The 12,551-nt window shown below is 37.4% G+C and overlaps 2 protein-coding genes across 2 annotated transcripts; both read right to left on the bottom strand.

Moving 5' to 3' along the window:
* Window positions 1–2,509: 2,509 nt before the first annotated feature.
* On the bottom strand, window positions 2,510–7,120 carry LOC112190146 (aldehyde dehydrogenase family 2 member C4). Its single transcript, XM_024329563.2, has 9 exons — window positions 6,962–7,120; window positions 6,577–6,719; window positions 4,766–5,149; window positions 4,451–4,540; window positions 4,160–4,333; window positions 3,922–4,059; window positions 3,230–3,367; window positions 3,062–3,123; window positions 2,510–2,967 (listed from the first exon to the last, which is right to left on the bottom strand). Exons 1-9 carry the CDS (start codon window positions 7,074–7,076, stop codon window positions 2,694–2,696), a joined length of 1,518 nt encoding a protein of 505 aa, XP_024185331.1. The 5' UTR covers window positions 7,077–7,120; the 3' UTR covers window positions 2,510–2,693.
* A 1,043-nt stretch (window positions 7,121–8,163) lies between these two features.
* LOC112190148 (aldehyde dehydrogenase family 2 member C4) lies at window positions 8,164–12,298 on the bottom strand. Its single transcript, XM_024329565.2, has 9 exons — window positions 12,028–12,298; window positions 11,742–11,884; window positions 10,108–10,491; window positions 9,721–9,810; window positions 9,420–9,593; window positions 9,178–9,315; window positions 8,856–8,993; window positions 8,699–8,760; window positions 8,164–8,603 (listed from the first exon to the last, which is right to left on the bottom strand). The coding sequence occupies exons 1-9, from the start codon at window positions 12,137–12,139 to the stop codon at window positions 8,330–8,332; spliced, it is 1,515 nt and encodes a 504-aa protein (XP_024185333.1). The 5' UTR covers window positions 12,140–12,298; the 3' UTR covers window positions 8,164–8,329.
* Between the last annotated feature and the right edge of the window lie 253 nt (window positions 12,299–12,551).

Here is a 12,551-nt window from a genome sequence, read left to right as displayed (position 1 = left end):
TAATATATATATTATCTATAACATATATACATAAACTCCGGAGGCCCCTGGGAGCCGGTGGCTTGAGGCGTCTGCCTCAGGCAGCAGCCCTCAGGGCCGGCCCTGTTTTGCACCTTCGGCTCGGTTTATGCCCAGCCCTAGTTTCTGACCCGATTCGCAAACATTCCGGGTCTAAGCCCTATACTTATTTGTTTAACTAAAACTATTAAACCTAAATTTAATTATTGCTCACACAACGGTTAATTCTTATTCACTGTTATGAGTTTTAAAGTTCGTGATTAGGTTTTTGATCTTGGGAACCTATTGATCAAATTGGTTTGTGATGGGATCAAACTGTTTCAATATGATGGTTACGTATATACATCTTTGCTTCCGCTAATGTCTTTTCTTAGCAAGATCGGACTTGAGCTATTTGATGATATTTTGAAGGGGAGAAGATAGTTTCTTCATTCTTGAACTCTACGCCCTTCAGCTTATGAACCGAAAAATTATCTTCCATAAAATTAAGGCTCACCAATTCATATATAGGTGAGATAAGTATGTAGTATTGTGTCATCTCGTTTTCTTAAAAAAATTAAAAAAATAAAAATTGTCCAGTTTTCTTTATTTCTTGAAAGGGGGGAAGACTTCACATCAGTTATCTGTCAGGTTTACGCTCTTTTCTAAAGAGTGGATGGGCCGGGGAAGAAGATTTTGTTCTCTTTTCTTTGGTTCTTAAAAAGGAAAAAATATAAATAAATGCCTCTTTTCTTTGGTTTTTGAAAGGGAGAAAAAAAAAATTAAAAGTTTCTAAAGAGGGAAAGAGATTTTGTCTTTTGTCCTCTTTTCTTTGGTTCTTAAAGGGGGAGATGAGAATTTGATCTTTGCATATGCTTATGAATTAAATCATATTGTGACCTTGCTCAAAAGCCCTATTTGGGGTAAGAATTATTTCGAATAAATTCTTCTATCGAAGACAAGTTTCTGCCATACATATGCTTCCGGCTTCTAGGTAGTTCAGAATCTTTTATGAATTTTCAGTTCTATTATTAAATTTATGCTTAAAGCATAGCAGGGCTTCACATAGGATTTAAGGAAACTTAACATACTTGAAAATAGAGTAATGTATATTTATACATAAAATAGAGGAGTAATTGCTTTAGTACGTATGAGAACTTATGGGAAGAATCCTAATATCAACCTCTATATTTAGAGCAAGTTCAGCGGAGGCCCTGGTGCCCGGCCACCACGTCAAACTGTGACCCAAGTCACCAAAATTCCACTGTTGTTCCTTCCACCGGGGCTGGGGCAAGAGAGCAGTGGGTGTCCCAAGTCAAGAGCTTGGGCAGCATGGTGACTGAGTTGATGACCCAGGCCTCCACCGTGGTGACTGAGGATAGACGCGCCTGGCAATGGAGGTGAGCCGCAGTTTCTTGTCGTGTAGCGGATAGGAGGCTGCTCACGCGTGGAAGCCCAGAAGCTGTCGGCTAGTGGCAAGTGGAGATGTGACGTGGCAATTAGCTGTTGGGTGCTTTGCAATTTAAATGCAATGGTCCACAGATCTGGATCGTTGGTTCTAATTATAGGAGGGATCCTATGGTATATAATTAAGGAGATATTTACATCATTTGCTACGGTGATTTATAAAAATAAAAAAAAAGTCGGTGGACATATAATTTTTCTACCCATAAAATTTTATTTGGTTGCATAGCCAAATTGTTCATCAATACTATTTATTTACATCATACATTTCTCATTTTTCAAAAAAAAAAAAAAAAAAATATATATATATATATATATATATATATTTGATGAACAGTAACTGACTGGTGACCCTGACCCAACGGGTGGAAGCAAAGATCCAGCGGCAGTGAATAGTTTCCTGCCCTGGTGACCAACGGGTGAACTTGCTCTAAGACGAGGTCCCTGCATTCTCTAGACATGCAATGACGTTTGATTTGTACTCCATATCAGGTAAGTGTCTTATCTTCTGTCAATATAAAATCTAACTAGCATGCCTTTGGTTCTTGTGTATATATACTCATGATTGTGTAATAAAGGTGATCATTCAAAACTAGATCACAAGAAAAACAATGATAAAAAAATAGAAAATTTTAATTTAAATCTTTATAGTGACTCCAACAGTTTTCTTATAACTCGATAAATACTACTTACAGCAATATGTTAAGAAGGCCCAAATGATCATTTCCAAGCTCCCAATTAAAACAGTGGAAAATCAAATACATAGTATACACTATACACACATACAATCTTTCTTGACATTTCCCACAAAAATAATACGACTTCATCTAAATAATTTATCGTACACTGGAACTGCAAGTTGCTAACATTCTTTTGGTATAGGATTTCATCCAGCAACATGTGTTTTTGTCCTTTACATGTTTGATGAAATGACACTCCAAGAAGGCTATAAATTAATCTCCCAACTGAATTGCTCTTCTTGCAGACACCTAAGGATAGATATTGCTGAAGGAATATGTCAAGAAGGCCCCATATCTAACAATGATCATTTGCAGATTTTCAATCAAACAGAGACTTGTATATTAATTGCAACAACAACAGAGGAAACACATGCAAACAGATGATATACATATACAATGTTTTTGACATTTCCCACATAAATAAAGAACTTCAACTCAATAATTTATTCTGCACTGCAATTGCAAGCTGCTAACATTCTTTTGGTATTGGATTCAGAGCCAGGGAGAGTTATAAATGGGAGTGACCACAGATTTAGTATGCAGATACTTGTGGAGGCCCTGCATACCAAAGTCTCTTCCAAAGCCACTCATCTTGTATCCTCCAAAAGGGACATCGTTGTCGAAGGCAAAGTAGCAGTTAATCCATATAGTGCCCGCGCGGATAGATCTTGAGACAGTGTTGGCCACATCGATGTTCTTGGTTACAATGCCGGCTGCTAGGCCATATTTAGTTTTGTTTGCTCTCTCTATTCCCTCCTCAATTGTCCTGCAAAATTGCTCGTAGTTGTAAGCAAACTTATATCTATTTTGTGCTTATCAGAAGAGCTAAATGGAAGAAGAGGAATCAGGGTTTTGCTTACTTGAACTTCATTAGCGACATGACAGGTCCGAATATTTCATCCGTGGCTATAAGCATGTCATCCTGAGGAAGTTCTTATAACATTAATGAGATGAACATGGAAGATTCAATAAAATTGACATTAACCATATCACATTTTTTTATCTGAAGACGAAACATGAAAGTATACCTTGACATCAGTGAATACTGTTGGCTCAATGTAATAACCCTTCTTCCCCACAGGCTTGCCCCCTGTTAACAAAGTTGCTCCTTCTCTTTTGCCATGTTCAATGTAGGTCAAGATTTTCTCATACTGCGTTTTATCTACCTGTAATTGTAATTGTAATTGAATGTAATGGATCCGAAATTATAGATTATATTATATCATCTGTATAACTCTAGGAATTCGCTATGACTCTACATAGAGTAGATAAATCAAAATCTGGCTTGTCGATGACTATATATATATATAGGTCGGATCAGAAGCAGACGTCCGCACAAATGTAAAAGTGCTGATGTCCATCCTCAGGGGTCAATGGTGGCGCTGCTGTTGCTGGACGGAGACCATGGGCATCCCGAACGGCGTCACCATCAAAGCGAAGGCTCAATTTATTGAGGTCGAAGGTTATGGGCAGCGACCTCACCTGAAACCTCAAGCCTGATCAAGGTCGACTTCAAACTCTTCATCGACGAGTCCAGCAGCAAGTAGAGGCTCGACATCGAAGCCTGGTTCTGCACCGACAACCGCAGCGCTGCCAACGATGCCTAGGATGGACGTTCGCAATTTTTTTAATTTTGCGGTGTGTTTGTGTGTGTGTGTATATATACATACAAGGCAGTATGATCATCATCATTTACTAGTTTCAATTGCGCCTGTGTTACCTGGGGTCCTTGACGAACATTAGGATCAAAAGGATCTCCAACAACCCAATCTTTTGCCTTCTCTGTCAACTTCTTGACAAGTTGATCATAAACCCCTTCTTGAACAAAAACACGAGAACTTGCCACGCAAATTTCTCCCTAAAAACGTGATGACCTAAAGTTAGCCCTGCTACATATAGAGCTATCAATGAAAATCCTGAGTTTAAAAATTATGAAAACTAGAATCCTAAAATCTGACTTTGTTGAAGAGAATCCCCAAGAGAGCAAGGTCAGCAGCCATGTCTACATCAGCATCATCAAAAATCAATAGGGGTGACTTGCCCCCAAGTTCAAGTGAAACTGCTTTTAAATTGCTCTTTGCTGCTGCCTGCATTACTTCACGGCCGACCTCTGAGGAACCAGTAAAACTGACCTAAAATATTACGAAATTAAGCAAGTATCAGTATGTATTACAGTAAGCTATATAAACTATCCTGAAAGTTTAATTAATGACCAAATATTCCAAGGAAAAGAGCTAGCTAGAATGTACTTTGTCAACGTCCATATGATGGGTGATGGCAGCACCAGCTGTCTCTCCATATCCAGTGATGACATTGAGTACTCCATCAGGAACACCAGCCTTCATAAATAACTCACAATTAGCCAAAGTCCACCACTAGCAATACAATTTTGATTACCTTTACATTCAAACGAAGATTTTACATAATCAATAATCAAAATTGTCAGCACGACAACACAACATGTCCATAGGCTAGATAACATAACATACCAACTTAATTTCTAGGCAACATAACATGTCCGACAACTGTGTAAAAATACTATGAGAATATTTTTCCAAGCTTACCAACTTTGCGAGATGTGCATAATAAAGAGCTGAAAGAGGTGATTGCTCGGCAGGCTTGACAACCATTGTGCAACCAGCTGCCAAGGAAGGAGCAACCTTAGCGAATAACAGGGTACTGGGAAAATTCCATGGAATGATGTGTCCGACAACACCAATGGGTTCGAGTAATGTATAAGCTTGAAGCTCGCGCGACATTTTGAGCACCTCTCCATGAATTTTATCAGCTGCACCAGCATAGTAACGTAGAGTTTGTGCTACCTGAGGTATGTCTACGGCTTTGCCAAAACTGAACAACTTCCCGGCATCAACTGTATCCAACTTGGCCAGTTCTTCTGTGTGTTCATCAATCAAGTCTGCAAACTTCAACATAATTGCTCCCCTCTCCTGAACAGTATTCAAGGCATATATTACATCAATTTCAGACTCTTAATTATTCACACTAAAGTAAAGTAATTAATTCAAAGTTTTACTAAATGTAAAGGCTAAACTTAATTAGATGACAATTTTTCGATGGGGTTGTCTATGGTACTTGGACGTTTATCATACACTCATTTTTCATCTAATTGAACCAAGATTGCAATTTAGTTGAAGTAAATTTACTACATTGATAACAAACTTACCACATTTGTTTTACACATTTACAGATAATTGAATCAAGTTACCACTTCAACAATAATTTGTTCATAAACTTGTAAAAATGTTGTAAGTAGAGTATTACCTCTAATAGAATTAAAATTACCCAAAAAATAACTCTATTTACCACAATGACAACAAATTTATTGTCAATTTTGTAAATGAGTTTATTACATACATATAGGTACCGTAGAATTTTCCATTTTTCGATATGGTACTTGGTCACTATAGCCATGATTTTCATTCACTAATTTAGTTGTGATCCCGAAAAGGACTAGAGAAATTATCAAGGAGTCGTCAAATGGTAAAATGAAAAGAACAATGATCTGTACCAAATTATAAAACAAACGAGATAAGGTTTTAATTGGTCTGTAAATATACGAATATAAGATGGCTTGAAAATGAACGTTTTTCTTTTCTAAACTAATGAACGTATGTAGTTGTACATATTACGTATGACTCACGCAACTAATTAAAAATAGAAAGTCTTACTTTGAAATTTTCCCACTATGAGCTCATCTATTACTTTTTTGTTTGGGACGTCGTTTATTATTGGAACACTGTAGATACGTAGAAGAAAAAAATGGAAGCAAACTTGATAGTCAACTTCAGCTGTAGCTTACATCATAACTAATCGAGGCTGCTATGTGCTTAATATATACCATGTTTACAGTTTACGGATCATAATGCTAGCCACATGGTCTCCCTCTAAAACTGGCCGCCACAAGACTCGTACGTTTTTTGAATTAACAAAAGCTAGTGATCGGTTGGCGGTTTGCCAACTTAAATAGCCGACTACCTATGATCATATCACTGTCATATTATTAGTTGACTAATCGAAATAATTGGGACCAGAAGACAATCTCCTCCAAGAGACGAAATTAATAAGATAGATGAAGATGAAGATGAAGACGAAGAAGCTAGAACACCTAGCTCAGTAATCTCTTTATAGAGTGATTCGTTTTGTCTTCGAAATAAAACTAATACATGCAAACAGGATAGTCAAGATTCAAGAAAACATGGTAGAACACAAAAATGACTGATCAAACATAGATACGGAAAATGAGGATCGGAGTCATCGGACCGTGACAAATTAAGGACTGAACCGAATTAGCTTAGCTAGCTAGCTATAGGTGGCAGTAAAAGCGAAGAACAGAGTGGAGTAAGATATTACGTACAGCGCCGGGCAAGCGAGGCCAGGGGCCGTGGTCAAAGGCCGCGCGTGCAGCTTTCACGGCCAAATCCACGTCTTCCTTATCTCCTTCTGCCACTCTGGTTATCAACTCCCCTGTTCTTGGGTCTATCGTCTCAAATGTTTTTCCTTGCAAAAGCAAAACATCAATAAAAATGAGAATGTGCAGGTGAAGTGTGTGTTGTCCTTTCGGAAACCTTAGTTGACACATGAAAGAATGACACGCATAAATCGAGAAATGGGAGATACAATATGTGTTTGAGAAAGTTTGGATCTTTGAACAATATAGAAACTAAACATCACCAACAAAGTAGCTAGCAGTAGCTTGTGATTTGTGAGACATGTTAATGATCGAGTAAGAACGTACGTACCTGAAACGGAATCGACGAATTCTCCATTGATGAAGAGCTTGGTGAACTTTATCGTTGGCATCTTCACAAATGACTCTTCGGAGCATGCAGAGCTTCCATTACTTTGGCCACCCATTATCTCTGTTTCTTTGTCTAGAGACTTGTTCTTGCTTGGTTTCGTATAGCATGACGCTGTTTATATAGACGAGGCAAAAGGCAAAAGCTAAACGTAATTGTCTAATATTGAATGAAATAGGTAACTTCTGGTGGAAAAACACTCGTACGAAAAATATAGAAATTTAATTAACTCATTTTCAATTAATTTTCGGCAAGTCATACACTTATTCGTTTAAGAAACAATTAAAATAATTGAGTTTCCAAAATTTAAGTCCGAGATGGTCGTGTATGCATGTGAACCGGTATTGAGGTCATAAAGAAAGAGATGTTAAGATCGATCAAAGTGGTAGACTTCGTGCAACCCAGTGTGATTACGTACCCAGATGAACATTTGAATTCTTTTAGGCTAATTAACTCAACTTGTTTTCCTATTCTTTTTCCTAAATAATAGTTTTAATCACTGTCACTTGTATTATTCTAAACATGTTTGAATTTTGAACTCCATGAATTAAAAGCAACGATGTGACAAATATTGGATAATTTGGGATTGATCGCTAGCACTTTTCTATATAAAAAAAAAAAAAAATTTTAAAAAAATTAAAAAGTAAAAAAAAAATTTGAAATTAAATTTAGAGGTTATCCAATAGAATATGATGACAAAGTATATCATTTCTATGCTATACACTGTCAAAAGTTAGAAATTGAAAGTAATCATTCATTCATTTGTGGCAAATGAGTCATTTAATTGTTTGTACAGATTGCATCTAATATGTAACGTAATTTTTCAGTTTAGAATAAGTTTTGTCTTTATTTTTAACAATTTATTTGGATGTAAAGACAAATTTCAAATGAATTTTATGAAGTTGATGGACATTCCTATTATTGCTGGCATGAAGTTTTCCGGTTTTTTTTGTTGGTAATTGTTTGATTCTGATTTCATCCAGCAACATGTGTTTTTGTCCATTACATGTTTGATGAAATGACACTGCAAGAAGCCTATAAATTAATGTCCCAACTGAATTGCTCTTCTTGCAGACACCTACGGATAGATATTGCTGAAAGATTATGTTAAGAAGGCCCCATATCTAACAATGATCATTTGCAGATTTTCAATCAAACAGAGACTTGTATATTGCAACAACAACAGAGGAAACACATGCAAGTAGCTGATATACAATCTTTTTGACATTTCCCACATAAATAAGGAACTTCAACTCAATAATTTATTCTGCACTGCAATTGCAAGCTGCTAACATTCTTTTGGTATTGGATTCAGAGCCAGGGAGAGTTATAAATGGGAGTGACCACAGATTTAGTATGCAGGTACTTGTGGAGGCCCTGCATACCAAAGTCTCTTCCAAAGCCACTCATCTTGTATCCTCCATAAGGGCAATCGCGGTCGAAGGCAAAGTAGCAGTTGATCCATATAATGCCTGCGCGGATTGATCTTGAGACGGTGTTAGCCACATCGATGTTCTTGGTTACAATGCCTGCAGCTAGGCCATACTTGGTGTTGTTGGCTCTTGCTATTCCCTCCTCAATGGTCCTGCAAAATTGCTCAGAGTTATAAGCAAAACTTGTGTCCATTTTTAGCTTATCAGAAAGGCTAAATGGAACAACAGGAATTAGGTTTGTGCTTACTTGAACTTCATCAGTGACATTACAGGTCCGAATATTTCATCCTTGGCTATAAGCATGTCATCCTGTGCAAGTTGTTATAACAATAATGAGATGAACAAGACAGAAGCAGAATCGATATTTCAGTATATCAGAATTTATATTGAACTCGAAAGTGTACCTTGACATCAGTGAATACTGTTGGCTCGATGTAATAGCCCTTCTTCCCCACAGGTTTTCCTCCTGTTAGCAAAGTTGCTCCTTCTCTTTTCCCATGCTCAATGTAGGTCAAGATTTTCTCAAACTGTTTTTTATCAACCTGAAATTTTAAGTTAATGACATGAATGTGAACTCTTACATAGGTAATGTTTTGTATAACTTTAGGAATTCACAAGCTTAGTCCTGCATATACATCAATCATAAAACTGCAGTTATTGATGATTATAATACTAGAAGACACTAATTAAGATCATATACTATCTTCAGTTTTTCGCCTGGGTTACCTGGGGTCCTTGACGAACATTAGGATCAAAAGGATCCCCAACAACCCAATCCTTCGCCTTCAACTGCAACTTCTTCACAAGTTCATCATAAATTCCTTCTTGAACAAAGACTCGAGAACTGGCCACACAAATTTCTCCCTGGAAATATAAATAACAAAAGAGTGAGTACTGCTACTATTCCAGCCAAGTTATAAATGAAATTCTGGTTATGAAAAATGATGAAACAAAGTTATAAACCTGACCTTGTTGTAGAGGATTCCCAAGAGAGCAAGGTCAGCAGCCTTGTCGACATCAGCATCATCAAAAATTAAAAGGGGTGACTTGCCCCCTAGTTCAAGTGAAACTGCTTTTAAATTGCTCTTTGCTGCAGCCTGCATCACCTCACGACCTACGTCCGTGGAACCAGTAAAACTGACCTGTAATATCAAGAAGTTAACAAAAGTATCAATATCACTGTAAGCCATTAAACTATATATAACGGAAGTTTGTAAAGGTAATCACATAAACGACATGAAGGTTGAAGGAAAGGAGCTAAAATTTTACTTTGTCAATGTCCATATGATGGGTGACGGCAGCACCAGCAGTCTTTCCAAATCCAGTTATGACATTGAGTACTCCATCAGGAACACCAGCCTTCATTTAAAGTCACAAGCCAAAGTCACCACTAAAACTAAGCCCACGGGCAAAATGTTTATACATGCATATACATTCAAGTTCATTTCCCTTCTTAAATTTTCCACGTGTTAGGTTGTTAGACAATGAATCTGGATCAACCAAACACATGCATAATTTCACTAATTTGACATAACCAATAAATCAATGATCTAAATTGACGATTTGATAACATAACATGTGAAACTTTTTAGGCAGCATAACAAGTCACGTGGCTGACAGTGCAAATATACTATGAGAAGGTTTTTCCAAGCTTACCAACTTAGCCAGATGGGCATAATAGAGCGCCGAAAGAGGTGTTTGCTCAGCAGGTTTGACGACCATAGTGCAACCAGCAGCTAAGGTAGGGGCAACCTTAGCAAACAGCAGGCTGCTGGGGAAATTCCAGGGAATAATGTGTCCGACAACACCAATGGGTTCGAGCAACGTATAACCTTGGAGCTCACGCGACATTTTCAGCACCTCCCCATGAATTTTATCAGCTGCACCGGCATAGTAACGTACCATGTGTGCTACCTGAGGTATGTCTACAGCTTTGCCAAAACCGAACAACTTCCCAGCATCAACTGTATCCAACTTGGCCAGTTCTTCTGTATGTTCATCAATCAAGTCTGCAAACTTCAACATAATCGCTCCTCTCTCCTGAACAATAGTCAAGGCATTACATCAATATCAGACTCTTACTTACTTATTCACACTAAAGTAAATTAATTAGAACTAATTCTAAACATCAAAGCTAAGTTAAGTACATAATAATTTTGCTGCATATATAGTTCATAGCCATATTCTCTTCACTCATAAGTTAAGTAGCTTTATTTTTCATTCTCTATTTTCTTTACTTTATTAACGTGTGGTCCAAAAAAAGGACTTGAGAAGCCAAGTCAATGGACTTGTCAGTAGTACAATTATGAAAAAATACAAATAAATTGTCCCTAAGAAAAGAAACAGAGACGAGTACGTAGGTCAGTAAAAGAATATAAATAATTGAAAGGTTTTCTTGCCAACAAATAAAATTGACAAGTTTCTTGGGAGTTTCCACATTATGAAGGGGAAATATGAACTTGACTTTATTTTTGAAAAATTTGCAGCTTACATTCCCGGACTTACTATTAATTTTGAATATTTAACTAGAGATTCAGACTAAAAAAATGGCTTAAATACAAGATTGCTGCATTAAGAAAATGTTGATATTTTGACAATTCAACTCGTGTATCATGGTCACACATTGACAATTCAACTCGTGCATCTTGGTCACGCGATCAATGTATGCTCACTATAGTTACACATATACGAAGTTGTTATTACACCCTTAATATAGTAAATCGAGACTCGAAATTTATATTATTATACACCCTTATAAGATGTATTAAATAAGTATAGATTGACATCGAGTGTGTTAACTACATCTACATACTCTCTTATACTAATCATAATGCTAATCACATGATCCCCTCATATTTTATGTTGCGTAATCTCAATGCCAATCACGTTATCTCTCTCTAATAATCTAGTGATTTGAGTCTTATTAGTGTTCTTAAAAATATGATATGTATCTTATCTTGCCACTATCTCTGATAATATCTCTGTAATCTTAATTAGTTGACTAAAGGAAATCTCAGGGACCAGAAGACAATCTCCTCAGACGGAAGCAATTATTAAGGCCGAGAAGAAGAAGCTGGAGCAGGCCTCAATAATTCTATTTGAAAAATATTGGTTTTGTCCTCATGGAATTTATTAACAATAATTTTCAAACAATGCTATCTGGAAGAAAACAAAAAAAAATGCCGATCGAACAAAGATAAGAAAAATGGGGATGGGACAGAAGGACTAGAACGAATTAGCTTAGCTATGGAGGCGGTAAAAGCGAAGAAAAGAGTTGCCGGATTACGTACAGCGCCGGGCAAACGAGGCCAAGGGCCATGGTCGAAGGCGGCGCGTGCAGCTTTCACCGCCAGGTCCACGTCTTCCTTATCTCCCTCTGCAACTCTGGTTATCACCTCCCCGGTTCTTGGATCTATGGTCTCGAATGTTTTACCTTACAAAGAAAAACGAATATCCATCATAAATGTGTTGGGTAACGTTGCCCGAAACAACGTACGACAAAGTCCGAACGATATTAAAAGACGACGAAATGGTAGCAAAGGTATGTGTTTGAGATGTTCGTGAGGAGTTGAGTACCTGAGATGGAGTCGACGAATTCTCCATTGATGAAGAGCTTGGTGAACTTTATGGTTGGCATCTTCACGAAGGACTCGGAGGCTGCAGAGCTGCCATTACTATCACCAGCCATCTTCTCTGTTTCTCTGTGTTTCTTTCTTCTCTCTCACTCGCGCTTGTTTGTTGATTTGTTTCGTTTAGAATAAAGCAGATTTGCAGTATTTATATAATAAGAGGAGGCAAAAGGCAAATGTAAGGGTTAGGACGTGGGCTCATGTGAGACATATCATAACGTATGCCATCAGTGAGCCATCTCAGGATCGATGGTCCATGATTTCCTTTAGGTCATGTGAGTAAAATAGAATATGGTACTATTGGTTTTTATCTTTTTGGGTCTCAACTATGTAGTATATATTATAAGAGTAACTATAAAATCCACCTACTCCTCTTCAATTCCTAAATAGAAATTTGCTACTTTCACACCTCCAACACCACCATCCACAGCTGCTGCGGCGATGGCCTTCCTCCGGGAGATTTAGGGTTGC

This window comes from Rosa chinensis, chromosome 2, assembly GCF_002994745.2.
Source record: "Rosa chinensis cultivar Old Blush chromosome 2, RchiOBHm-V2, whole genome shotgun sequence".
In the NCBI taxonomy this organism is placed as follows: Eukaryota; Viridiplantae; Streptophyta; class Magnoliopsida; order Rosales; family Rosaceae; genus Rosa; species Rosa chinensis.
The sequence above is the reverse complement of the archived record's forward strand: the minus strand, read 5'-3'. Positions and strand labels throughout refer to the sequence as shown.